Consider the following 27,587-nt stretch of genomic DNA (forward strand, 5'->3'; position numbering starts at 1 on the left):
CCAAAGATGTCCTTATCACGAAGGCGAGATGCTCCAGCAGTTTGGCTGACTCAAGGAGGTGCACGGGGGACACAGAAGTGCTGGCACAGCCAGCGAAACAAAAATAAAAAGGTGATTTAGGAAAGATGGGACAAAGGCAAGGAAGGGTCAGGAGGAAGCGGGGGGGGGGGGCGGCTGAAGTGAGAGCCCCCTCCAGGCCTGTGGAGTCTATTAGGCGAACAAGGCCGCAGAAAGGGGGGGGGCAGAGCCCCACTTCCTGTACCAAGAAGGGCAAAGGCAACCAGCCCCACGGAGCCAAAGAGGAACCTCTGGCCAGGCTCCCTGCGGACCCATTTCACACACAGCCAGGCCTGTCTCTCAATTCTTTTATTGCATTTATATAATATATATATTTAAACTTTTACAATAATTTTAACTTGATAACATCCAAGTTTTAATTTGGTTCTTGTCTTGTTTAATACATATAAAATTAGGCCTCTAAACAGCGATGGGGGGGGAAGGGCAGTTGTTTTCGAAAACAAATAAGATTATTTTTTAAAGGAAAGGGGAGCGGGGGAAATGAAACACAAAGAACCTTCGGGCAAATGGAGGGGATCCCACGAGAACCCCTCTCCCTCCGTAGGGCACGAGTGAGCCCCCCTCCCCACCGCAAAAGGGGGAGGGGAATCAGGCCCATGTCTCTCCTCTGCATTTAAACCTCTCTTAAACAAAAACAAAAAAACCTTTACTCTCCAAAAAGGTTGGGCGAAGGGGGTCCGAGGGGGCCAAGGCAAGCTCTAGACTGCAAAAGGGGGCTCTTCATGCCGCTAGAACTCTGCTGAAGGAAGAACACAAAAAACAGGAGGCGGGGGGAGAAGAACGCCCCCCCCCCTTAAAAAAATGTAATCAGAAATAAAGCAAAGAGTCCAAGTTTGCTCATCCTGGAAGCGGGCAAGCAAGGGTGCTCCTCAAAAATGGGAGTGGGGGGGTCGGGAGAAAAAAGCACAAAACCTCCAAAAAATGCCCCCTTTGGGGCTCACACCAACATCTTAAAGGAAAGGAGGAGGGAGGCAGAACCCGAACTCAGCTCACTCAAAAGGAAGCTTCACAGGGAATGGCGGGGGGGGGGGGAGCAACCAAGCCCCTTCCCTCCCACCCCATGCCTCTGGGGAAATGAGGGGGTGGAAGGGGGCAGGCCTCTCTCTTCCCCATGCCAGAACAGAGGCAGAGAGAGGAGGGGGAGAGCAGAAGGGAATCCCAGGGCGTCCCATGTGTGTCGCCCCATCTGCCCCCCTCAAGCAAAGTCCAAGTGCAATTAATGCCAAGCAGGTTGCCCCTGGGGGAGGGCCAGCGACAAGGGGGGCAGGGGGGGCTTTCCTTGGTGTTTCAGTAAAAAGCAGGGAGGGGGAATAGATGGCAATTCAAAGTGGTGGGCATCTTGTTGCCGATTCAAGTCTGCACACTCTTCACGCCCCCACCTTTTCCTCATCCTCGGAGGGGGGCTCAAGAAGGCATGCACTGCACCCGATCCGGGCCTTCCTCGTCATCGTCCGACGTGTCAGAGGAGCTGGGGGATTCGTCCGAGTCGCTGTCCGTCGCCCCTGTGCCTGGATCTCTTCGGCGCTGGGGGAAAGGGAAGAGTAGGGGGCTGTGACCATGTCCCATATTGGAGGGGGGGAGCAGAGGGGGCTCAGTGCACTCAGGATCAGCCCATCGCCAAAACAGGCTCACTCACGGCTGCGTCATTCAGGGACGGGCTTTAACTCGGTAGCCCCACGCCCTCCCAACCGACCGAAACCCCCAGGGGGTGAGCTTCAAGGCCCCCGTTCCCGGTCTTCCCACGTGCCGTCCTCCCCCCTGCCGCCCCCCCGGTTCAGCCTGGCCCGTCCGCCCTACCCGGTGGTGCCGCCTCTGTCGGAAGTGGTGCATCAGGAACCAGAGCAGGTGGCTCTCGTACATGTCCGTGTGGTGCAGGCTGTCCTCATCCCGCTCTCGCTTGTTCTTCTTTATCACCTGAGGAGGAGGAGGAGGAGGAGGAGGAGGAGGAGGAAGAGAGGGTCACTCGGCTGCCCAGGGCCCATTCAGAACCTAAGACTCCTGCAGTGCACGGAGTTGGACTAGATGCCCCTGGGTGTCCCTGCCGACTCAGTGGCCCATCTAGTGAAGAGGGACAGCATTTTATCTCTCCTGAACCTTGCAATGCTCCACTTCACTGAACGGCCACTGGCTCCAGTACTGATGAGCTTCCCACAAGCGCACGAAGCCACCACCCAGAGAGGCGTGGAAGGACGACCCAAGCCACCTCCTTCCCAGCCAGCATCCGTGGTCCTCCGGACATCATCATCATCCTTTATTATTTACACCCCACCCATCTGGCCGGGCTTCCCCAGCCACTGTGGGTGGCTCCCAACAGAATATTAATGATATTAATATTAAGAATACGATAAAACATAAAACATTAAAAGCTTCTCTAAACAGGGCTGCCTTCAGATGTCTTCTAAATGTCAGGTAGTTGTTTATCTCCTTGACATCTGATGGAAGGGCGTTCCACAGGGCGGGCACCACCACTGAGAAGGCCCTCTGCCTGGTTCCCTGTAACCTCACTTCTCGCAGGGAGGGAACCGACAGAAGGCCCTCGGAGCTGGACCTCAGTGTCCGGGTAGAACAATGGGGTTGGAGACGCTCTTTCAGATCTATTGGGCTGAGGCCATTTAGGGCTTTCAAGGTCATCACCAACACTTTGAATTGTGCCTGGAAATGTACTGGGAGCCAATGTAGGTCTTTCAGGACCGGTGTTATGTGGTCTCCTGCGACATCCACCATCACCCTCATCCCTGGCCCCCCTGGGAGTCCAACCAAAACTGGAAGCCCCCATCCCACCCGCCATGCTAGCTTCCCCCAGACTGCAGGGCGGAGGAGAGAGCGTCTTGGCCAGCAGGGGCCCCTTGAGTCTCCATGGGGCTGAGAAGGCGGCCCTCACCTCCTTCAAGCCGGTGAGCTGGGTGGGCACCTCCGCCGTCGGGGCCCAGACCTTGACGTCGTGATCCAAACCGCTGGTGGCCAAGACTGGGAGGTGAGGGTGGGGCTCCAGGCAGTTGACCTAAAAGAATATCCAAAAACCTTTTTTTTTCTGGAGCGGAGTTATGGCTCTGGGTCGCCCCAGAAACAGCTGAGAGGGCAAGAAGGTAGCAGAGGAGTCACTGCTCTGTCCCACGGCCTGCATTCCTGCCCCTCCCAAAGTAGACATGCTGGGGGAGGCAGAAAAGATGGTGTGTTGTGTCCCCCCCCCCCCCCCAGGATAAGAAGGGATGGCAGATTTGCTTCAGGAGAGAGGTGGGCTCTGAGGAGATTTCACCCCTCCCATATCCAAGAATCTGCTGATGAGTCTAGTGATTTTCCAGAGAGGAGGGGCTGTGTTCTGCTCTCTACTTATTCTGCTCCAGCCTAACATCAGTCAGTCAGTGTGTCGGAGAGAGAGAGACTGAGTGTTGGAGATCGTGTGTATAGATAAGGTTGCTGCTAAGAGCAGCTGCAGACACTCAGTGCAGTGCAGCATTCATTTATGCTTAGACCTCATTTAGCTCTGTATATAGTTGTGTATAATAGTTGTAGATAGAATAAAGAAGATCTTCTACAGAGCTGCTCTCTGAGTCGTTTATACTCTGCTAGACTCTGCTGTGCGATGACTGTCTTCTTGTGGAAGTGAATCCGGTGCTCACAACTCTAAGCTGTGAGTCCACAGCACTTTGACCTGTTCCTGTGCAGAAGGTGGTCTCTGGAAGTGCTACCCAGCTCGCCTGGCCCAGTCGGGGCTGAAGTGGATGAGTCCAGTTGGTGGCACTGGCTCAAGGGCGATGCTGACAGGCTCTGCACCCATTTCTTCCAGGAGCCAACAGGACAGGCCCCCTGAATTCTACCCACCCCCTTAACCAAGCCTGCCCAGCCGTGCCCCCTCCCAGTCCAAGCAGCCCTCCGGCCAGCCACGCCCCTCACCACGCCTCCTCGGTCGCCTTCCATGAACTGCACCACCTGGCAGGATGACTTCTCCCACAGGAAGATGTGCCCGCAGTCGCTGCCGCTCACCACAAACTCGCTCTTGGGGCCGTAGAAGTTGACGCCCTTCACTGCAGGCAGAGAAGTGGTCTCGGTGAGTGCCCGGCAAAGCCGCTGCCCCCCCAGCGCCACCTCCTGGCAAGAGAACAGCAGCCCCCCCTGCACTGGGGGACCAGGAGACCCTGCCTCCCCCTTGCATTTCCCTTCCTTCCCTCCTTTCCCAGAGGAGCAAGTCTCCCTTGCTCAGGGGGCGCCGTGGAAGCTGTGACTCTGGGCCCTGCGGCCATCAAGGGGGCCATGTGGGGAGAGAACAGGGGCAGGGGGTGATTGGGGTGTGTGGGGGTGATGCTGGGGGGGGACGATGACTTTGGAATCCCTTCCTCACTTGCTTATCTGCTTGGTCCCTGGCAAAATCAATCTCATTTTAGCCAGAGAATGCATTTATAATTACATTTACAGGAACACTACAACTCACATGTGATTTACTTACGAAACTGCAGCTTTGCGTGGGTGGAGGGGAAATAAATGGGGAGGGGGGGACCAGTCGGAAGGGGCCACCTGAGATTTCATGGGAGCCACCCACAGCCTTTCAAAAGCCTCAGTCTACCCAGGGAGCGACAGTCACACAGAGATGTGGGGCATTCTGGGTCGTCCCGACTTTGTGCGATTTCCCCTTTGCATGCAGCCCCCCGGAATATAACCCTCACGTAAGTTGTGAGCCTACTGCCTGCCTACATATATATACCTAGCTCGGACCTGCCCCTTCTTGGAAGTTTTCAACATTAGCAAAAGGGCCTGGGGTTTGAGCGAGGCTAGGCCAGGCGCTCTGCCAGCCCCACAGGCCATCAAGGTCAGGGGGCATTTCCCCCTGCCAGGGGGGGCGGGGGGGCTGCTCCTGCACCTGTGGCGTTGTTCCGATGCCCCTTGTATCTCTTCAGGTACTCGGCTCCGTCGCTGTGGGACGCGTTGAAGAGATAGATGTCCTCGTCGTTGTAGCTGGCCACGAGCTCTGCAGCAAGACACATTGGGGAAAGATCAGTTGCATCTGGGAAATGGCAGGAGGGAAGAGCTTTCTTTGGCCTGGGGGGGGGGAGAGGCTGGCCAGCAGATTCTAAGACATCACAACCTCCCAGCCTTCACCAGGGAGGGGGGCGCTGGGACAGGGCAACCCCCCTCCTCACTCTGTTGTGCTTCCTTGTCTGTGACACCCTGGAAGGTTTCTCTCCCAGGCTCTCCTGGTCAAGGGCTGTCCTGGCACCCAACACGACAGAAGAGGAGCCCCCCCAAGCTTGGTGGCAGACCCCCCCCCCTGAGAGCTCCCCCTATGCCCCACGTACCTGACCCATCGTGGCTGTAGACCAAACAAGTGATGTTGGCTTTTGAATCGCTGTTCACCTACGGAGGAATCGTGGAGCAGAGGAAAGCTCAGCAGAGCACCTTCCCAAAGACCCTCCAGCCCCAGATAATAATAATAATAATAATAATAATAATAATAATAATAATAATTTATTTATACCCCACCCTCCCCAGCCAAGACAGGGCTCAGGGCGGCTAACACCAGGTGTAAAAACAATTGATTAAAATACAACTTAAAAACAGGATTAAAATAAAACATTAAAATGCAGCCTCATTTCAGTAGAAACTCAAATCAAAAACTTTTTGGGGATGAAAACGTCAAATCTTCACGAAGGCCAACTGGTCCTACATGGACCAGGAAAAAAGGCAGGGAAGTCCCCAAATAGGAGTTCCGTCACAGAAGGAGAAAGGAAAAAGGAAAGAGGGGAAGGAGATCAAGTTGATTCCAAGCCAAAGGCCAGGCGGAACAACTCCGTCTTGCAGGCCCTGTGGAAAGAAATCAGATCCCGCAGGGCCCTGGTCTCATGAGACAGAGCGTTCCACCAGGCCGGGGCCAGTGCTGAAAAGGCCCTGGCTCTGGTTGAGGCTAATCTGACCTCCTTAGGGCCCGGGACCTCTAGAGGGTTGCTATTTATGGCTCTTATGCCAAGAGCCACGTGGGCTGAGCACAGAGGCAGCTTTTGCACTTGGGGCAGGCAGGCCAAGATTTCAGAGAGAGGTGCCCCTAACAATCCAGCATCCCACTCACTCCTTGGGGGCATCTAGCCAGGCCCTGTGACGACACGAGGCTGGACTAGGTGGGCTGATCAGATTCAGCAGCCAGGCGCTTCTTGTGTTCTTATGGAACCTCCAGCGCCAGGGGCAGTCTGTCCAGATTGCCAAGCTGTTTGGAGCAACTGGGCACTGGGAGGACAGGTGGCTGGACTGGGCGGGTCCCCCCGGCCTGATCCATAAGCCAGGCTCTTTGTGTGTTCTTTGAAGGCTGTGTTCCTGCTACCAGAACCACCGCAGGGCTGGGGGACGAAGGGCAAAGACCCTGGCAGGGAAGAAGGAACATGGACCCCAGGAAGGCCCTTACCAGGTGGTGAGGGCAGAACTTCTTCAGCACACCATTGTTCTCGTTCTCGTTGATCTTCCGCTGGTCGTAGACCCTGGGGAAATGCCAGAAGGGAAAAGGGGGTCAGCTTGCAGTTTTAAGAAGTAACCAAACAATTAAACCCCTGTGTTGCAAACAATTATCAGTGATATCTGAGGCAGCACAATGACCAAGTACAGCAATGCTTGGTCAATATAAACTCTTTATATAATCTATACAGAACATTAAATAGTATGAAATATATGAAATATTCACTCTCTGCAAAACCAAATAAACAGAAATCTTATAAATCTCTGAAAGTCACAAAATATGCACTCTTGATGGGTTCTCTTGGAAACATAGAACCAAATAAACATAAGTCTTATAAGTCTCTGAAAGCCTTTGTGGACTCTGCAAGTCTCTGAAAGAAGCAATGGGTCAGATTCTTTATTTGGTTTTGCAGAGAGTGCATGTTTCATATATTTCATACTGTTTTAATGTTCTGTATAGATTATATAAAGAGTTTATATTGACATCGCATTGTTGTACTTAGTCATTGTGTTGCCTTGGATATTACTGCAGTTTTAAGAAGACGCTATGCAAAGCAGCAGCCTCGTTTACTTCTACATGCATCCCTCCACTTACGCAGGGGTTATGTTCCATGCCCCTGCGCGCATAACTGAAATCGTGTCGCGTGGGGAGCTCCCCACCTAATAGGGAAGGCGCCCGGGGAGAGGGGGAGAGAGAGACTCATGGGTGCCGCTGGGGCTGTTGCCTGTAAGTTGCTCAGGGCTGCTGCCCGGCTTCCCTTGCTCACGCCTGTTACCCCAAGGTCACATCACAGCGAGCAGGTGGCTGAGAGCGACATCCAGGCACCCGCCCCGAGCAAGGAAAGGCATGCCATTTCAATTTATTTATTTAAAAACAAATAAGGCAGGACTGTATCGGGAGGTTTTTAACAACTGATGTTTCATTATGTTTTTACAGTCATACCTCAGGTTACAGCTGCTTCAGGTTGCGGTTTTTTGGGTTACACACCCACCAAAACCCAGATGTTTCAGTGGTCGCGCATGCGCAGAAGTGCTAAATCACACTTTGCGCATGCGCAGAAGTGCCGAATTGCAACCTGTGCATGTGCAGACGCGCCACTGTAGGTTGTGAACACTGCAGGTTGCAAATGTGTATCCAGACACGGAGTGTCCACTGTATATGTGATGGAAGCCACCCAGAGAGTCTGGGGCAACCCAGTCAGATGAGTGACGTATAAATGATAAAATTATTATCCCTTTGCACATTGGCGAGACGTCTGCAGGGGGCACAGGAGGAAGGAGACGCGGGTGCCCAAGAGGGGGGCACAATGGACCCAACCACCAGCCAGTAAGACGCTTCCCTCCCGTCAACCCCACAGAACCCCAAAGTGGGCCAATGCCTCCCCCCAACGCCAGCCATGACAACGGCCTGCCCTGCTTTCACTTGAACAGCGGGGTTCTGGGAGACGGGGGGCAGGCTCATTGGTCCCTGAGATGTCGCCAGGCGGGAGGGGGTCTCACCTGACATACTCGTCTCTGCCCCCGACAGCAAAGTGGTGGGTGTTGGCCGGGTTCACGTAGATGGTGTAGAGGCCAACCTTCTTCTCCTTCTCTTTCGTCACAACCAGCTTCCTGAGGATGCAAACCAGAGAGAGAGGGGAGGGGGCTTGAATTCACCTCAGTGGAAAGAGCCTCCTCACCCCCTCCTCGCCAGGAGCTGGGAGAGACTATGACCTTGGGCCACTCACTGCCTCTCAGCAGAAGCTACCTCACAGGGTCGTTGTGGGGAGAAATAAGCTCTGTCACCTTGAGCTCCTTAGAAGAAGGTGAGATATAGATATAGAAGGCTAGATACCGTATTTTTTTTGCTCTATAAGACGCACTTTTCTCCTCCTAAAAAGTAAGGGGAAATGTGTGTGCGTCTTATGGAGTGAATGCAGGATGCACAGCTATCCCAGAAGCCAGAACAGCGAGAGGGGTTGCTGCGCAGCGATCCCTCTTGCTGTTTGGGCTTCTGGGATTCAGAATATTTTTTTTTTCTTGTTTTCCTCCTCCAAAAACTACGTGCGTCTTATGGTCTGGTGCGTCTTATAGAGCAAAAAATACGGTACACCCCCCCTCCCCCCACAGCTTATGAGTCCCGATGGAGAAAACCCACCCGCCCCTTCAGGCTCCAGCATGGAGACCCCAAAGGACCCAGCCGTGTCCTGCTCAAAAGTGGCAAGGAGTTGTTTCTTGGCTCCAGGCTCCAAGGAAGAGAACCAGGGAGGGGGGCCCTTCTTCACCAGCTCCAGCGGAGCCAGGAAGGCACAGCGGGAGGAAGACAGCCCCCAACCCCAAATGCTCGGCAGCCTGGGGGGGGGGCGGAATCTGAACCCAATTTCCCCCCCCCCCCCCCGGAGAAGCTGGGGCTAAAGTAGGGAAAGGGGCAGGAGAACTACTGGGGGGGGGGCAGGCCAAGAGTTAGAGGAACGAGAGGGGGCCCCACACACTTACGAAGCTGGCCGGTCTTGTCTCAGGTCAATGGTGAAGACCACGGCGTCTTCGCCAGCCGAGAGGAAAGTGCAGGGGGAGTCTGGCTCGAGGGCCAACTGAGAGAGAGAGAGACGGGCTGGTTTGAGGGGGGGAACTGCAGCGAGGCCTCCCCCCATCACCCCTTGTGTGCCCTCGGACAGCACTCCCTTGGGACCCGCTGCCCAGCAGCCAATCCCCAAGAAGCAGCCAGGCCAGAACAACTCGAGGGCCATAGACTTCCTGGTAAGATGGAGGCAGTGTGGGTGAGCAGCTCCCGGGTCTGAGAAATTGGAGCAGCCTCGCAGTTTGGGGAGCTTCTGGACCCAGCACTGTCCCTTGAGGATCAGGAAGCCTCGGTGGCCAGAAGAGCCTTTGACCAACTGCAGCTGGCAGCTAAGGCCATTCGTGATCAGGAAAGCCTGGCCACCCCAGTTCACGCATGGGTCACTTCAGGACTGGATTACTGCAAGGCACTCTTTGTGGGGCTTCTCTTGCACTTGACCCGGAAGCTGCAGCTAGTGCAGGATGCTGCGACACAATTGCTGACAGGGGTGAGGACTTTGCAGCATGCACCGCCGTGCTCTGAGATCTGCTACCAGGTCAAGTTCAAGGTGTTACTATCAGTCAATAAAGACAATTTGGGACCAGTTTACCTGCAAGATCACCCCACAGGTACCCACACAAGCGCTTCCATCGACAGAAATGGCACTACTAGGAGTGCCACATAATAAGAACACCACTTTTATAAGAAGTCAGTCGTTTAGTGTGGCAGCACCTGCCCTTTGGAACTCCCTGCCTATTGATGCCAAGCAAGCACTGTCCTCTTTTCAGGGCCTGCTAAAAGCATTCTGTTTCGACAAGCCTACCAGGTGATTAGAAATTTAACCCTGTTTAAGTATTTCAACTTTTGCATGTTGTACTGTTGCAATTCTTTTTAATTTATTGTTTCATCTTTTTGCAAACAATTTGAGGCCTTTTTTGTTTCTTTTTACAATCAAGCGGTGTACAAATGTTTATGAAATAAAGAAAAATAAATAAAGCGGGGGAAATCTGCCTCCAAGCTATATAAACATCCCTGAAGCCTTTTTGCAAGGCTAGACTACATCCCTTCCCAGCCATCAGTGCCGCTGACATCAGGAAGGGCCTGATTATTTGGGGCTCCTGGGCAAAATGGCACCTTCGAGAATTTCCCCTGGCATCCGTGATGCCCCATAGCACCCCACAGCGCTGCTCGCTTCCTCATGAGCCCCCCATCAAACCCTAGAGAGAGCTGAAAGAGGAAGATGGAGGGGTGTTCTTTCCCACTTCCTCCTCCGTCTCCAAGGGGCTTTTCCCAAGGCTCATAGAATTCTAGAGATGGCAGGGACCCCAACCTCCTGTGATGCAAGAAATCTCAACCAAAGCATCCATGAAAGATGGCCTTCAGATCAATTCTACTGGGTCGAACCTTCCCCACCACCCCTTAGGGAAGCGAAGTGTGCAGATGGGCGCAAGCTCTCACCCTCTCGCTTTCTGTGGGACTTCCTGTGCCCCCTCCCCCAGGACTAGAAGCCCGCTGCCCACTCACCTTGTGCGAAGCCCCCTTGTGCTGGGCCACCCGCTTGGTGGTCTTGCAGCACTGGGTGGCGGAGAGTTCTGCCACGCGGACCTGGCCATCCCGGGCGCACATAGCGAGGGTGGAGTCCCCGCTGTTGGGGAGGAACTTGGCCTGGCAGGGCAGGAGAGAGAAAGAGGAGGCCCTGAGACTGCAGCTGATGGACAAGGAGACACACACACACACACACACACAAAATGACCCCGGAGTGACTCCACCCTCCAGCCAGCAAGGGGTCCTTCCAGGTCGCAGGAAGCGCAGCAGGGGGAGAGATGCAGAAGGGGGGGCGGGGAGTTTGGTTCCCCAGGCTTTGAGTGACACCCAGGGAGGCGGAGCTCAAGGCCTGCCCAGGAGCAGCTGCTAGAACAGGGAAACCCACCAACCAGCAGCCCAAATGCCTGGAAGTACTGGCTGACAAAGGAAGGGGCCCCGTGGCCTCAAGCCACAGTCGGATTGAGCCCTGCCCCACTGCAGAGCACAGGGCTCCCTGAACGGCATGGGAGTTGCATGTGGGGCTGCCTCTGAAGATGGTTTGGAAACTTTAACTAGTGCAGAATTTGGTGGCCAGGTTGCTCACAAGGCGGTCAGAGCATACAGCACCCATCTTGGCCAAGTGCAAAGGGTGCCTGTTTATGGGCTCAATTCAAAGTGCTGGTTTTGACCCACAAAACCTTGAGAGACTCAGGACCCCAATAGGTCATGGACCGCATCTCCCCATATCGACTGACCCAGGTCCTCCTTTGCGTGCCTCCTCCATGAGAGGTCCAGAGGGGGGCAGTATGAGCACAGGGCCTTTCCTGCAGTGGCTCCGGCACCAGGAGAAAATGTTCCTCTTCACCCAGGTCTTAAGCTGCTAATCCATCTACGCCCTTTCAAAGTGCCTGCTCCCCCTTTCACTATTATGATACTCTGAATTCTTTGCTTTATGCTGCAACCAAGGAACCACAAGGCTGGGCGAAGGAGCCCCCCTCACCTGGAAGACGTTGCTCTTGTGGCCGCTCTCAAACTCCAGCACCGGCTGCCTCCGCACCCAGTCCCAGACCACCACCTTGAGGTCGTCGCTCCCGCTGGCCAGCCAGGTGCCGCGCTGGTTAAAGTGCAAGGTGTTGACGCAGCCCGTGTGGCCCTCCAGCCCGTACTGGAGCCGGAAGCGCTGCACAAAGACCTGGGCGCCGCAGGCTTCGTGGACGAAGCGGGCGCAGGAGCCCAGAGCCCTCTCCCGCAGCGCCTGCACCGCCTGCCAGCGTGGCCGAGGCAGCCCCGTCGTCTCCGAGGCCACCCAGTCCTCCAGGGCCCGCTCATCGTCCGAGGAGTCCCGGTCCCGGTTGGGACGCTTGCGCTGGGCTCGCCGGCGGGACCGCTGGGCCTCAGCCGCCTCCACCGCTTCTTCCTCTTCCTCCTCCTCCTCCTCCTCCTCTTCCTCCTCCTCTTCCGAGTGGGAGCGGTCGTAGGTGCGGTTCATCTCGTTGATGGAGTAGTGGCCCGTGTCGTCCATGCTGTCCGAGTCCTTCTCCTCCGCCGAGCTCTCCGTGTAGGTGCGGTTGGGCCCCACCTCGTCCCCCGTGAGGCTCAGGCTCAGGTCGGAAGCCTCGACCTCGACCCCCGAGGACGTCTCGTGGCCCTCCGTGGCGCCAGACATCTCCTCCGGGCTGCTGGATAAGCTTCCTGCGCAGGGAAGACAGGCAGGTGGTGAAGCCGCAGGAAAGCGTCTTCCCCACCCCAGATTTCCGTTCCCATCGGAGCCCCTGCTAGACTGCTTCAGGCAGCACAAGTCTGGGACCGCCCCCAGCACCGCAGAGGTTTATCAAACCACAAGGGGATGGCTCAAGAAGCAGCCATCGTATCCCCTTGAAAACACTCCTTCTATCAGGGATGGCCGTCCTCTTCCACCAAGCGCACGGCTTCAGGAGGGAGGAAGGGGGCACCCGCCAGATCAGCCGAATCAACCCTGGCGATCAGTGGGGTGACAGATGCGACAGCCACATCGCTCTCACATCCGCTCAAGATGCACTCACAGTTCTTTTTCTGGCATCCTGCCTACCCCTCTCTGCCTCAGCCTGGAGAAAACCGCACCACGCTTGATATCTGTGGATACTCACAGAACTGTAGGTTCTGTAGGGACCCCCCATGGTCATCTAGCCCAACCCCCAACAATGCAGGAAAACTCCAAAGGAACTGCACTGGATTACGGCCATGTCTCTAAGGTGTGGCTACCCTCAGGGTTGGTCCAGGGGTCACAACTGAAAACCAACTGCCAGCATTTAACACCTGACCTGTGGGATTTGCCCTGGGTGCCGTTCGTCTAAAGGTCCAAATTCAAGGTGCCGGGAGTAACGCATGAGGCCTTCTACAGCCCAGCACTAGGTCATCTGAGAGACTGCCTGATCCCTTATCCACACAACAAATCAGAGCAGTCTGTGGGTGAGTTTCTCCTGCAAACCCTGAAGATCTCAGAAGCTCCTTCAGCCAGTAGCTCAGAAGAGCAGGGCCTTGAGGGTGACTGCCCCCGTTCTGTGGCACAACATCCCTGCCTAGGTGCCCACTTTTTGCCCCAAGAGGCTTTCCTGGCAGGATAAATGGGTCTTTGTCATGACTATCCACTTGCTAGTCTTGTTTTAAACATCTTAAGCTGTTTTCCGTTACCTTCTGTGTCAATCGAGAGGGCGGCATAGAAGGCGATCGATAAATCATTGTTTTGTTTGAAAGAGGGAGTCATCTCCATGCCGTCTGGGCTGAGTCAGAGTCCCAGCTCCTCAAGTCGGTCAGAAGGGGCTGAGCTGCAACCCAGAACTTGCCGGGGGGGGGGGGGGCGGCTAACTCAAAAACCTTCCCCTTTGCTCCGGCTGTGGGGGAGGATGGATCCACTCCCTCACTGCCAGCTGGATCCGCAGAGCTGCCAACACTCTTCCCGCCCACCCGAGACGCGTCATCCCGCTCTGCTTGTTTGCCCTCTGTGCCGCCACGCTCCATCCGCTCGGCGCGAACTCTGCTGGGGCTGACACTCAAGAACAGAGAAAGGCCGCCTCGTGCACCTGGTCGGGTCTGGCTAGCTCAGGACTCCCCATCCTGACAGGCAGCGATGGCTCGCTGGGGTTCTAAGCGAGATCTTTCCCAGCCAAAGAGGACTGAGAGCAAGTGCTTTGCTGTTGAGCTCTGAAGCTTCCCTCAGAAAATAAACATTCCCCTTCACCCTGACGTGGCTGACACTGCCTTAAACTGAGTGGGGGTCCCTGGGCTCCTCCTAGCTCACTGTTCTCTACACTGGAAGCCAGCAATGGCTCTCTGGGGCTTCCCCAGCCCCAGCAGGACTGAACCCAGGACCTTCTGCATGCCAAGCAGGTGCCCTGCAGAGGAGCTACAACAGCCCTTCCCCAAGGCAAGAGAAAGAGCCGCACGAAACTCTGGCCGTGTTTGCTGGAAGGTGGGCAGAGGAGGGTGACTGAGATGATGAAGGGTCTGGCAACAAGGCCTTGGGAGACGGCGTGATGATGAAGCCTCGTGAGGAGCGGCTGAGGGAGCTGGGGATGTTTAGCCTGGAGAAGGGAAGGCTGAGGCTGGCATGGGAGCCATCTCTGGAGGGGAGGGCTAGCCCATGGAAGACAGGCTTGTTTTCTGCTGCTCCAGGGGAGGAAACCAGAAAAGAGATTCCGACTCAACGCTAGGAAGAACTTTCTGCTTGATAGTGGAAAGGACTCCCTCGAAAGGTGGCAGAGTCTCCTTCGTTGGGGGTTTTGAAGCAGAGGCTGGGGAGGGGGCACCTGCCAGGGATTCTCCAGCATTGCAGGGGGGTTGGACTGGATGACCTCCAGGGGTCCCTTCCACCTCTAAAATTCTATGATCTGTGGACAGGATGACAGCAAATGGAGCTCTAGAGACAGAGGGGTGCTGCATGCCACAATTCCAGGGAAGAGGCCAGACTGTGCCCCAGGTCAGCTGGAGGGGCAGATACAGTGGTACCTCTGGATGCGAAAGGGATCCATTCCGGAGCCCTGTTCACATCCTGAAGCGAATGTAACACGCAAATGCACGTCTGCATGCACGCAGTCGCATTTTGCCGCTTCTGCGCATGTGCATGACGTCATTTTGAGCGTCTGCGCATGCGGCGAAACTCGGAAGTAACGCGTTCCGTTACTTCCGGGTCGCCGCAGAGCACAACCCAAAAATGCTTAACCTGAAGCGTATTCGTCCGGAGGTATGACTGTAATACAACAGAGCTGCTTTGGGGTGGGTTCAGAAACTGAGAGTATGAGCAATGGGACCCACTGGTTCAGTGAGGGGGACACATGCACCCCTGGGTGGGCACCTATTGCATTCACCACCTCCACTGTGGAGTCAGATCCAGCAGCTCTCCAAAGACTTAGCTCAGGAGCTGCTGCTGCCGCCGCCGCCACGCAACTTGGCTTTCAAAACCCAGAGCCAAAGAGATCACGTTGCGCTGCCCAGGCCTGGACACTGCGCTCAGGAGTGGGCATGTGCCAAACCAAAAGGGAGGGCTTTTCTTCTTCCACCCCAGCCTTTGCGGCTCTGACTTCTCCTGGCGACTCTGCATCCACAACGGCCTGAAACATGAGCTCAGAACCTCTCTCTGGTCAAGCTGCAAGGAATCCTGAGCTCACTGGACAAGGCGGGCGAGAGGGCTCCTCTCCTGTGTCAGAGACACACATGCAGGAGGCACTCCAGGCATGTGTCGGGAAGGTTTGTGGGAATCTAGCCCACGTGCAAGTGGTGGGTCTTGCAATTCAGGGACCCGCAAGTCCAAAGAGACGTGGCTGGAAGCCACTGGAAAAAAGCACACCAAGAACTCAGGCCAATATAAGTTTCAGTAGTCCCTCCACCCTGCTCCTCTTACCGTTGGGTAAATCTGTTTTCCCATCCGTGCTACTTCCTGCGTCTGACATTGCGTTTTCTCGTGAATTCGCCCTGAGAGGTTCAGTAAAGAGAGAAAAGGAGGAGGCTGTAAACATCGGAGCCAACAAAGGGGACCCAACTGTGTGGAAGAAGCTGCTCTGCATGGGGTTCAGCCTCTGCTGGGAGGAGAGAGGGGCACAGCCTGCTGAAACTGCCCCCCAGGCAAGGCTAAGGGGTGCTGGCCCCCAATGGAGCAGAGCAGGACCCCAGAGGCAGGCTGATCCGTGGCCCCAAGGAGGATATGAACCCTCTCCTCCCTCCAGTTGGGGGCCATGATCTGTGCAAGGCTCCCCAGCCAAAACGAGGGCCCCAGCTCCCCATTCGTTCCCAGGCCCCGATCCGAAGGCCCAAGGGTGGCCTCGAAAGTGCTTGGGCGTTGTTTGGGGCCAGGGCATCCCCTAAATCAACTGGCCCACCAAGAACTTCAACTCAGGCCTTCCAAAAGCACCCTCAGGAGTACGCCTACTTGGCGGGGAAGAAATGACTAGCTGAAAAGCCGGAACAACGGCTGCGAACGTGAGGAGGAGGCCAGCAGGAGCAGTGACAACGCAGCCATTCCTTCTGAAGCCCCCCCCCCCCGAGACCCTGGGCCCAACTGCCCTTCCCCAACAGTCACTCTGTCCGGCACGGAATGCAAAGGACCAAGGGGCCCCCAAGCCTCTTAGAGCAGGGCGCTCCCTCGGCACACACACAAACTCTCCCATTATTTCTTGTTTCCTCCTACGTGGTGGGGCAGCCAACCCCCCCCCCCCGCAGCGCCCCTGGGGTGCCACTCCAAGCTCCCTGGCTGGCTCAGCAAAACTTCTCTCTCCCAGAAGCCTTCTCACACTCCAGTTCTCTCAGCAATAGAAACATGGAAGCTCCAGGCCAGAAGTGGGGAGGGGGTGGCTCCCCCCTCGGGGGGCAGTGGGATTGCCTAGGGGGGGCTCAGAGGCAGGGAGGTGCTAGAGGGGCAAATGACTTTTGGACTTTGAAAAGCTGAAATCACTGGATGAAGTCCATCTGTTTTGGCAAATCAATGAAGCCAGTTTCAACCAGACTGTGAATAAATTGTGACTGTTTTTATTGTGCCGTTACCCTCCTTAGTATGTTGTGCAAACCAATACTCTGAATAATACTTTTCTGTAGGGCAGGGGGTACACTGGGGGTGAGTTTATGGGCCAAGGAGGTTTCGGCCTAAAAACATTTTGGGTCCACAGACTGCTCTGAAGCTTCCTTCCTCATAGAAGACTTTGAATACCTAAGATGCGTGTTTGGAAAACACTGGAAACAGAGTCAGGCCCTTGCCCCGCCTTGCCCAGGACTTCCTGTGCTGACCCACAAGGACTGCCCTGGGTCTCCCCTGGCGCCACCTGGAGGTTCCAGTGGCGGCTGACTCTGGGACCTTCTTCTTCCGGCAAAGCAAATCTGCTCTGAGCTCATGCGCCTCCCCTGAAAGTGCCTCTTCGCACCCCGTCAGCTGTCACTTTTGCATTAGCACAGAGATGACAGAGCCTGGGAGGGAGCAAGGCAGAGGGCAGGCCCGGGGCCACCACCTCCTCCTCCTCCTGCACCCCACATCCCCCCGCAGCCGTTTCCCACAGAGCAGGGGGTCAGGTGAGTCATCACAGCTGCCCATCTCCTCTTCCTTCAACAAAGGCTCTGGTGGTGCAGCCCAAGTGCCAGGCGCCACCTGCAAGGAGAGGCACACAGAGTGGAAGACACAGGCCTGGCACTGTTCCTCACGCTCCCCAAAAGGAGCACATGCCCCAGTTCCTTATCTGGGGGGTGGTTCTGCAGGGAAGGTATGGTGGGGCACGCCCCACGGAGGATCTGAAGGTCCATAAATAGCAACACCCTAGAGGTCCCGGGCCCTAAGGAAGTCAGATTAGCCTCAACCAGAGGCAGGGCCTTTTCAACACTGGCTCCGGCCTGGTGGAACGCTCTGCCTCATGGGACCAGGGCCCTGCAGGATCTCATTTCTTTCCGCAGGGCCTGTAAGACAGAGTTGTTCTGCCTGGCCTTTGCCTTGGAATCAACTTGATCCCCTCCCTCCCTTTCCTTTTTCCTTTCTCCTTCTGTGACGGAACTCCTATTTGGGGACTTCCCTGGCTTTTTTTCTGGCCCATGTAGGACCAGTCTGGATAGTTGGCCTTGGTGAAGATTTGACATTTTCATCCCCCAAAAAACGTTTCTGATTTGAGTTTCCATTGAAATGAGGCTGCATTTTAATGTTTTAATGCTGTATTTTAATCTTGTTTTTAAGTTGTATTTCAATCAATTTGTTTTATATCGGTTGTTAGCCACCCTGAGCCTGGTCTTGGCTGGGGAGGGTGGCGTATAAATAAATTTATTATTATTATTATTATTATTATTATTATTATTATTATTATTACCTATGGCAAACGCCACAACTTGCAGGAGCTGCCTGAGAAGAGGGTGAAGGCAAGAACTCCTCCCCGCCCCCCCCCCGGCATATAACAACACAAGAACGTAAGACAGGCCTGGCTACTGGATCAGGCCAAGGAGGCCTACCTAGTCCAGGCTCCTGTTCTCTCAATGGGCAAATACCCATAGGAATCCAGATAGACTACCTCTGGACCTGGAGGTTCCATATGAACATCAGAAGAGCCTGGCTGCTGGATCAGGCGGGGGGGACGACAGCAACACCTAGCTCAGTGTCTAAGCAGATGCCTCACAAAAGCAGGACCCGGGAACAAGAGCACTTTCCCTTCCTGCAGTTTCCAAGCAGTGGTTCAAACAAGCAGCTCCTCAAGGCCAGGCGCTCTGAGCTCCAAGGCACAACTAGAAGTGTTGGTTGTTACCTGGAGAGCCCTAAGCGGCTACAAGCCTGTCTACCTGGGACCTCTGCATGAGCCAACCCGAGGGTTACAATCTGCCTCCAACGCCCCTTCTCCCACCAACATCTGAATGACCAGAGGTGGCACCTTGCCATGCACTGTCCGCAAAAAAACTCCCCTAAGCAGCCGATCTCTCCTCTATCTTGCTGGCCCCAGACACAGACGTCCTTCGCCCAAGACTTCCAGCATGCATCCGAAAACAGCCAGCTTTCATTCTTTCATTGCCAACCTGGTTTATGAAGAGGCAACACTGCTGGTGCTGTGTTTATTATATACAGTAGTACGTCCACTTACGTAAACTTCGGGACACGTAAGTGGCAAACCCAGAAGTATTTTACAGCGTTTTGCCGCGTGCGCATGCGCAGAAGCGGTCCTCCAGTTGTGGAAACCTTGGGATCTGGCTGGGCCTCCGGAATAGATCCCATCCGCAACTGGAGGAACTACTGTATTGGATTTCATCCCGCTCATGTACAAAGAACACACCTACATTTGCCAGCTAAGTAAATCCATAGCTGGCAGGAGAAGCGCTAAGTTAAGCTACAAGGCATGGGGGATTTCTTGCTTGTTTTCTGAAATAAGAGGCCCGTCAGCGATCGAGAGCAGACAGAGGGAGCAGCCCAGATCTTTGGTACCTGGCCATAAACTCTGGAGACCGAGGGGGGGTTAGCCTTCAGCCGTTTAACACTGTGGGGAAGGAAGTTCGGAGTGAGGTCTAAGGGAAGTCACTTGGGCTCAAGAAGACAACAAAGGGCAGGAGGTATTGCCCGGCTCTGAAGAGGCTCCTGCTGGCCTAATTGCCAGCGAAAGTGGCTATTATCTGGCTGATTCACCCTCTTCTACAGGCCCGGAAATGAGAGTGAGACGGGCATCAGAGTTGCTGGCTGGGGGGCAGGTGACAAAGAGGCAGCACAGAGGAAGGCAAAGCAAGCATGGAGTTGAGCCCCCCCCCCCCAAGGTTCATTTAGTCCACCCCCTGCCATGCAGGAACCGCAGCTTCCACCTTCCCTGGTGAAGAGCCATGTGGGGCAACGTACACTTGGGGGGGGGATTAATGTCACCGACAAGAGGAACTGGCCCTTGGTTTCAACTGAAACTAATCCAAAGTCACAGCATCCGAAGACCCGGGACCCTTTTGAGCTGACCTGCAGCTCCTCCTTTGCCCCTCCCTCTTTTTGTCTGGGAGGGGGAGGGATCAGAGGAGCCAGTCGGCCAATCCCCACAGCGGCTGGGGAAGCGGGGACCCTGGACAGCTTCACTCTGAAAAAGTGCCAAGGGAAAGCCCAGAGGAAAGGGGGGGAAAGGGAAGCTATGGCTTGCGCAGGGAGCGATTAGAGGAGGCGGAGGCCATGAGACATCCTGGCTGGGTCCCAGAACTGCTCATAAGCAGATAAGGGAGGGAACAGGCAGGAGGAGGGCGGCCACCCAAGGTCACCAGCCGCTCTGAGGGCTTTTGGCTACTGGAAGAATTAAAAAGGCCCAGCCAGGAGCCCTGGCCTGAGCAGAAGGAAACAGGGGAAGAGGGAAGCATCACACAAGGCAGCTGAGGCCAAAGCCACGCTCCTCTCCAGGGGTAATTCCCCAGGCAGAGTCAGGGCCGTCCCCTGCGCTGAGCCACTGCTCAGCCCCAGAATCAAGGGCAGGTGGGATTCAAAGCCTCTCTCTCCCGAAGGCTCCCCTACCAGGGGACGTAGCAGCCTGAAATCCCTCCACCAGGCAGCAGGAGAGGGAAAGAGAGACAGAGATGGGAGGCCGCAGCTGGTCATTGCAGGGATGGGGAACATTCTCAGCCCAGGGGCCGCATTCCCTTCTAGGGAACCTTCTGGGGGCCAGAAGTGGGCAGGGTCAGAAGCAAAAATGGGCCGAGCAACGAATGCAAATTGACCTTTAGCAAACCCTCACCGTGATCAACTCCCGCCCAGAAACCTATGCCCCCACTGTGGAAGGATGCGTGGATCCAGAATTGGCCTCCACAGTCACGTACGGATTCACTGTTAAGACCGTTCTCATGGAAGATAATCTCACTTGGCTATGAGCGATCGTCAAAGACTTTCTACACACACACTTGTCTCTACCCTCCATGCAGGCAAAAGAGAAGCATTACCAGAGACCCAGGGCATATATCAGCCAGGCAAAGACACTCAAGGAGGATGCAAAGCACAGGTCAGTGAGGGCAGAGTCCCAGGGGCTGGACGGAGAGGTCTGTGGGGTCCCTGAGACTGAGGTTCCCTATCCGTGCTCTAGGGAATTGCACCGGAGTTTGCTTTCCCCCTCTTCACTCCCAATTCCTTTTCCTTTTGTGAATTTTAGATCACAATCCCGAGGACAGGGACGGTCTTATCACCAGTATTTGTAATTCACTCTGAGAACCCCTTTTGCTGAAGATTGGGATATAAATGTCTTGTGTTACGGAAATTACGGGGGGGGGGCACATCTTTAAAGTTAAATATTACAAATATTATGCCTGAATACATCCTTCCAACTTGACAGCTCAAGGAAGTCACCTAGCTTTAAAAATAATATAAAATCATCTCCTTTCCCAGTTCCCCCCATTCCAAAGCTATTTTCCGCTTGCAAAAGGACTCCAGGAAGTTCTCAGAGGTGACAATTGCTGGGCTCATTGTTAGCCAAAGGAAGCCAAATCTCATCACCTGACTCGCCTCAGGCTCCAGACATGCAAAGGAACTTCTATTGTACTTTTGGGTGGTGGGTACTTAAGACATATTTGTCTATGCTAATCTTATACCAGAGTCTTGCCCTGCCATGTCTGCTTATGCTAATCTTGTACCAAGGACTTGTCTGGACATGTTTGCCAAGGTTAACCCCTCCCCTTCGAACTGTATTCTGGGATGTGGTGGGAAAGTTTTAAAAGTCTTTGTCACCCCATCCTCGGGGTTCAAAATTTGCTCTTTGAACCTACTGCGCAATAAACTTTGGTCTACAGCTATTTGCTCCGGTTGGCTGGACTCCTTCCTTTATTCCGCAGGGACCCGTGGGCTCTGCCCGACCAGCTGGGGGACTGAGCAGCCTCACACCTAGATTTTTCCTTAACACCTTGGATCAAATCTATGCTTCCAGGTGTCAGAAGAAAGCTGCAGAGATAGCGCAGGATAGTGCGCACCCTGGAAATGATCTCTTTCAGCTTCTGCCTTCTGGAAGAAGGTACAGGGTTATAAAGATTAGGACTAGCCGCCTGAGAAACAGTTTCTATCCAAATGTGATTTTGGTTTTAAATGCAGTGTAAGGAGTATCTATGGGAGTATATTGTATTTAATTATGGGGTATCAGAGTTTTTCGGGGGCTAACCAGGATGGGATAGCAGGCTTGTTGGTTTTTGAATGTCTGATGTAGATTTTTTTAATTACGTTGTTCTATATGGGACAATGACAATAAACATTATCGTAAAAAACCCATAAAAAATAAACAAAATAGGGAGGAACCCTAGCAAAACATTGCAGAATTCAACATTTCCACAGAATTAGCGGATTACAGAAACCATGCACCAACCTGGATGGCTTTAAAAAAGGGCAGGACAAAATCACGGGGGAGGAGGAGGTGGAGGAGGCTATCAATGGCTGCTAGCCACAATGGCTGCATCCAGCCTCCGGAGTCGGAGGCAGTAGTCCTTCTGGATACCAACTGAGAATGCTCTTGTGCTCCAATCCTGCCTCTGGGTTTCCCACTGAGGCATCTGGTTGACTGCTGTGATTACCAGATGCTGGACTGGATGGGTCATTCTCCTGAACCAGCAGGCTCTTCTTACGCTCATGCAACTCTCCTGACGCAGGATCTGGTAAGAGCAGCATCACCAGTGAAACACTGAACAACGAACACCCGTCATTCGGTGGTAATCACTGGATAAAGGCCTCCGCATTGATTAAGGCTGTATTTCCATTCCAACACAAGATGAACGCCCCCAATTTTGTAAGCGTTTAACTTGAAATAAGTTGGACTGACCAGCAATGGGGCTTCTCTTGAAGGACACACTTATCTGGGAGGGGTGCCAGGCCACCTCCCAGCAGCACTGGACACCCAAAAGTTCTGCTCACTGCCCTGTCCTCTTGGGCAGGGACTAAGGAACCTCAAGGCAGAAACCTACCTTTCCCCGACTCCCTTTTCGAGCAGAGTAGATCCAGGAGCTCTCTGGGAACTGGCGCTGTAGAACTGACGTCAGACTGGGGGAGAAAGCAGAAGGTGGAATTTGAAGTGGGACGGCTTCAATCCTGCTTTTCCTGAAAGGTCTCCACATTAGTGCAAAGGATCTCTTTAGTACCAGGGCTAAGGCTGGCTGGTGGAGAAACAGATAAACAGTCACACATTTATTTGTGTGGAGTTGCCTCTCTCAGCTGGAAGACTCCTCCTGTATTGCAGGAGGTTGGACTAAATGGCCCTTTGGGCTCCTTCAAAAACGACAATTCTTTGATTCTATGACTTTCAAGGCTCAGGCAGTTGATGGGCCACCGATGGTGCACCTTAGCACCCCTGTTGCTACAGGGATCCAAAGCAGCTGTGGGAGCCCATTTTGCAAATAAAGATAGGAGGAGAAAGTTACAGGAAGTAAAACTCATACATATGGTTAGAACGAGTCTTGTGGCACCTTAAGGATCAACAAATTTACAGCCACACCTAATTTATCTCAGTTTTATTTTGCCCGTGCACTAATAAGTTTGGGGTAGCAGATAACGGATTCCCTTGCTCCCTCTTCCCTCCCTTTCTTGAGACTTGCTTTCACTGTTGCATTGCTTTGAACTTTTCCCTTTCTTAAAAGCAACAGACACAAACATACAGTTTTTATATACAAGCATGTGCAAGCAAAGACATGTACGTTTAAGTATCAACCTTTAGTAATCAGGAAGCGTAAATCTCAAATCTGTTGAATGGCACACTGCGAAGTTCCCTTGTGTAATCTTTTTTTTCTTTTCCCCTTTTCTTTTCTGATGTTGTTGTTGTTTCGTTTTTGTTTGATCTTGTGGTGTTTAGTGTCACTGGCTTTTGCCGCAATAAAACTTGAACTTGAACTTAAGTATCAACGCTCACTTATGTAAGAGTGGCTGGAGTAACCCGATCAGATGGGTGGGTTATAAATAATAAAATTATATTATTAATACTCTGGTTTCTCTTCAGATCATCTAAATTGTTTGCCTTGTTAATACTATTTATCTGCACGAAACGACTCGGTTCAAATGAACTAAAGGCCCCACTGAAAAGACCGGAAATTTACTGCCTTCCAAATCATTTGAGATGCACATTTGTTTATTTTTAAAATAAATGGTATTTCAAAAATAATAATAGTCTGCTTGACATCCCAAAAAAATATTGAAGAAGCATGAAAAAGGGAAAGAGGCATGCAAGTCCCAGCAACCAAAATAAATCAGCATGAAAATACATTCCGGGCTTCACAGGGGAACGTTGGACGGACCCTCCAGTGGAAGGAGCCAAAGACCTCCTAACAGATGGCACCATTTGGTGACAGGGTGCCACATAACTTATTTAGATATATAATCATTTTTTTATATATTATAGTGTGTGTGAGAGAGAGAGAGTGTATGTTTTTTATTGTATCCATAATTGAACTTTACAAAGAAGTGCAGTGAGAGAAAGACAAGACGTGATTATACAGTTCACATAGTGTCAAACTGGCTGCCCTTGGGGGCCAGACCCTGCCTCTCAGCCTGACCCACATCACAGGGTTGTTGGGAGGATAAAATGGAGAGGAGAGCCCTTGAGCTCCTTGGAAGGAAGAAGGTGGGATAGAAATGTAAGAAATAATCAATGTCACTAACATTTCATCCAGACCCAAAACTTTCCTGCCACTTCTTTTGACTGGCATCATGGTAAGGAGTATATTATACATCTCATACCAGAAAAACGGCTTTGTAACTCAAAACATAGTATGAAAAAGGGGTTTGAAGATTCTTTTGGCAGCAATAAGACATAAGTTACTTTAAAAAAAAATTATTTTATACACACCAATGGACAGCTCTCTCAATTTTACGTGTGTGTGTGTGTCTACACAAAAATCTATCTATAATATTGATAGAGACAGATCTGGATAAATGTTGGGGCTTTGTTTTAAACAAGGGGATCCAGCCACGGTTTCTCCATCCCCAATGAGACTTGGGGGCAGCCCGATGCCTGCAAGGAAGGACCATGAGCCTCATTCAGTCTGCAGTCACCACCCGGACGGAGGACGAGTCTCAAGGGCAGACCTCAAGATCCTGACTAATTCCATTTAATTTTTTCTTCCCCTCCCACCCAACTCCAGCTCCTCCAACTCCTGTTTCATTTAACAGTCAGTCTCCGTTCTGGGTAACTCAAACACTTGTCTGCTTTTTGTGACATTTTGGTTTGGTCCTGATTAAGATCCTGCCCAGGTGTAGACTGGGAAATTCTTCTTTTGGACCAACAACTATTGCCTTCGGGTTTTGTACACTGCTGTTTCAAACTCTTGTTTTGTAAGTCATCGTATAAGAAAGTTTTCTCACCCTGAAAAGTGGGATATAAATCTGTTTATGTGTGCAGATCTCTGTGTGTGCATTCTCTCTCTCTCCACTCACACATATACAGATATACACACAGAAGAAGAAAAGATGGCAAATCGCAAGCAAATGCGCCCCTAATTATTTCATATCCATGTACACATCACTAAATATATTCAGTCCTAAATTATGCATTTTCATAACTTCCATGAAGTTGAGAACCATATTGTGGATTTCACTGGAGTGCAAGTTTTGAAGGAATCTCTCTCACAGCTGGTCACCTACCTCACCAGGTTGTTGTGAGGGGAGGAAAAATAGGGAGAACCATATTTTCGACTTTGGATTTCTTGGAAGAAAAGTGAGGTGCTGGTGTATTAAAAAAAACAGCAGTGGGCTGAGAAAGTTCTGAGTTGTATTTAAAGAAAACAGTGGTTCCCAATTGGTGGTCCGCAGGCCCCAGGGTGGGGGTCCACGTAACCCACCCAAGGAGTCCATGGCACCATTCACATAACAAAAACTACCTAGAGATATCAAAAATTTCAAAAGTAGGGGGTTTCACGGATTGGCTTTTGAAAAACAAGGAGCCCTCAGTACTTAGCTAACTGGGAACCACTGAACTAAAATGTTAATGGATCTAAGTTAGCCATGCCCATTCATCTGCTTCAAATCCCTGTTCAGCTAGAACTCTCACCCATGAACTTTGGACTAGTCTCTCCTCTCTAGGCCTAACCTAACTCACAGGGTTGTTGTCAAAATAAAACAGGGAGCTCCTGAGCTCCCTGGAGGACAAAAGTGTAATGAACGAATAAAAAAGATAAGATAGGAAAAAATAATGTAAACAGACTTAAGCTAAAGATAAATACAATTAAATATGAATAGCTAAAAAAGATAAATATAAACATATGATAAATACAGAGAAATGATATAGCTGGCAGAAAGATAAAATATAAATGGACAGCTTTAGCTAAAATGATAGAGATTACATATAGGAAGATAAGTACAGATGAAGAAGACAGATGAATAGATGAACAGAAACTAGTTACAGGTAAAAAAAATTCCTTCCAGTAGCACCTTAGAGACTAGAGACCAACTAAGTTTGTTCTTGCTATGAGCTTTCATGTGCATGCACACTTCTTCAGATACACATGTGCATGCACACTAAAGCTCATACCAAGAACAAACTTAGTTGGTCTCTACGGTGCTACTAGAAGGAATTTTTTTTATTTTGTTTTGACTACGGCAGACCAACACGGCTACAAAAGAATGTCAGAAATAGACTGGAAAGAGAAGTTGCTGAATTGCAACTTATTACCAAACTTAAAACCATGGAGAGACCTGGTCTGAATAGAGACATTGGATTCTTCTCTCATTATACATAATAAAGCTGTTTTTAGCCATTTCACCCCTTGCTTTTTCCTTTAAGACCAATTGCAGTCGTCAACTGCTTTCCCACACCTATCAACCAATCACCTATTCCCACCACTCTTCTGAGTAATCCCCCTCCCCACCCTCGCACTATATATAAGGGTCTGGTGACTTCTGTTTCAGTGCATCGGAAGAAGTGTGCATGCACACAAAAGCTCACACCCAGAACAAACTTAGCTGGTCTCTAAGGTGCTCCTGGAAGGAAATTTTTTAAACAGAAACTAACAGAGCTAAACAGAGGGAGGTGACATATATAAACATAGATATCAGTGAATAAATACAGATATAAATACACAACAGACTTAACATAAACTGAGATAAAGTGACGAGGGCGGATGAAGAGAGAGATTGGCCCTGCTTAGAAACAGATGTATATTTTTAGGCTCCACCTCATTTTGGCGACTGGAAGCGGCTGCAACCTGTTCTTAATATTATTGTGTTGCGGCAAGTGAATAATAGCAGTGACCACGGAGAGAATGGGCAAATGCCAGAAATGAACACAAGCCAGGGATGAAGAGGCGAAGCAGAAACGGGGGGCAAAGCGGGGAGAGGCCAGAAGGAGCAGGGAAGAGAGGCGAGGCCCCCGAGGGAACCCCAGGGCCACGCATATAGAGAGGGGGGGAAGCCCCTTTTCGACCCCCCTCCGGTCCCTTCCCCCTCCTCTGGGGGGGGGAGGGGCTCTTCCTGAAAAACGCCTCCTCCCCTCCCCCATCCGCGTCTCCCTTCCCCCGGGAGGGGCCTTTTCTCAACCCACTTGGGGGGGGGTGAAAAGTGGGGGGGGGCGACACCATAAACAAACAAACGAAACAAACCACCCTCCTTTTGGCAGGGCAGCTTCTATGGGGGGAGGGGAGCACCCCCTTCCTTCCCTTCCCCCTCCTGGGCCTTCTGGGGGGGGGTGTCCTTCTTCCTCCCCCCAGGAGTGGCGTTTTCTCAACCCAACTGGAGGGGGGATAAAGGAGGCGGGGGGCGACACCATAAAGAAACAAACAAACAAACAACCCCCCCTCCTTTTGCAGAAAATGGGGGGAGCTCCCTTCCCTCCCCCCCCGGTCCTTCTTGGGGGGGGACGGAGGAGGGGCGGGGGGGGGGGAAGCAAGCGACAGACCCCCTCCTCCCTGCCCCTCCCCCCTCACCTCTGGAGGCCGCTCCGCCTCCCCCTCCGCCGCCGCCTCCAGGCCGGGGGGCCGCCTCCGCCTCCGGCGCCGCCGCCGCCATGGGGCCGCCCAGCCGCCGATGCTCCCCGGACGCCGCCGCTGCCGCCGACCCCGAGCAGGGCTGTGTGTTTTTTTCCCTTTCTGCGCTTTACGGCCCCCGACGACGACACTTTGCGACACT

The 27,587-nt window shown here is 52.7% G+C and overlaps 2 protein-coding genes across 2 annotated transcripts in view; one reads left to right on the plus strand and one right to left on the minus strand.

Moving 5' to 3' along the window:
* The window catches only part of LOC310751719 (uncharacterized protein), a 950,206-nt gene that overhangs the window by 380,562 nt on the left and 542,057 nt on the right, over positions 1 to 27,587 (plus strand). The window lies entirely within an intron of this gene.
* Positions 352 to 27,544, minus strand: DCAF8 (DDB1 and CUL4 associated factor 8). Its single transcript, XM_083591223.1, has 14 exons — positions 27,386 to 27,544; positions 22,445 to 22,520; positions 15,450 to 15,520; positions 11,574 to 12,265; positions 10,574 to 10,714; positions 8,989 to 9,083; positions 8,014 to 8,124; positions 6,467 to 6,539; positions 5,370 to 5,427; positions 4,934 to 5,041; positions 3,973 to 4,103; positions 2,960 to 3,079; positions 1,876 to 1,992; positions 352 to 1,602 (listed from the first exon to the last, which is right to left on the minus strand). The coding sequence occupies exons 3-14, from the start codon at positions 15,496 to 15,498 to the stop codon at positions 1,483 to 1,485; spliced, it is 1,815 nt and encodes a 604-aa protein (XP_083447349.1). The 5' UTR covers positions 15,499 to 15,520; positions 22,445 to 22,520; positions 27,386 to 27,544; the 3' UTR covers positions 352 to 1,482.

Source organism: Podarcis filfolensis (genome assembly GCF_964270895.1).
Source record: "Podarcis filfolensis genome assembly, chromosome: 16".
Classification (NCBI taxonomy): Eukaryota; Metazoa; Chordata; class Lepidosauria; order Squamata; family Lacertidae; genus Podarcis; species Podarcis filfolensis.

What these genes read in the sequence shown, in the direction of transcription:
- DCAF8 (XM_083591223.1), bottom strand. Translation starts at nt 15,498, where the DNA reads ATGTCAGACGCAGGAAGTAGCACGGATGGGAAAACAGATTTACCCAAC. An exon ending in AGTTCTGCCCTCACCACCTG is followed by an intron (nt 5,428 to 6,466) that starts GTAAGGGCCTTC and finishes ATTCCTCCGTAG; the next exon opens with GTGAACAGCGATTCAAAAGC. An exon ending in AGCTCACCGGCTTGAAGGAG is followed by an intron (nt 1,993 to 2,959) that starts GTGAGGGCCGCC and finishes CCTCCTCCTCAG; the next exon opens with GTGATAAAGAAGAACAAGCG.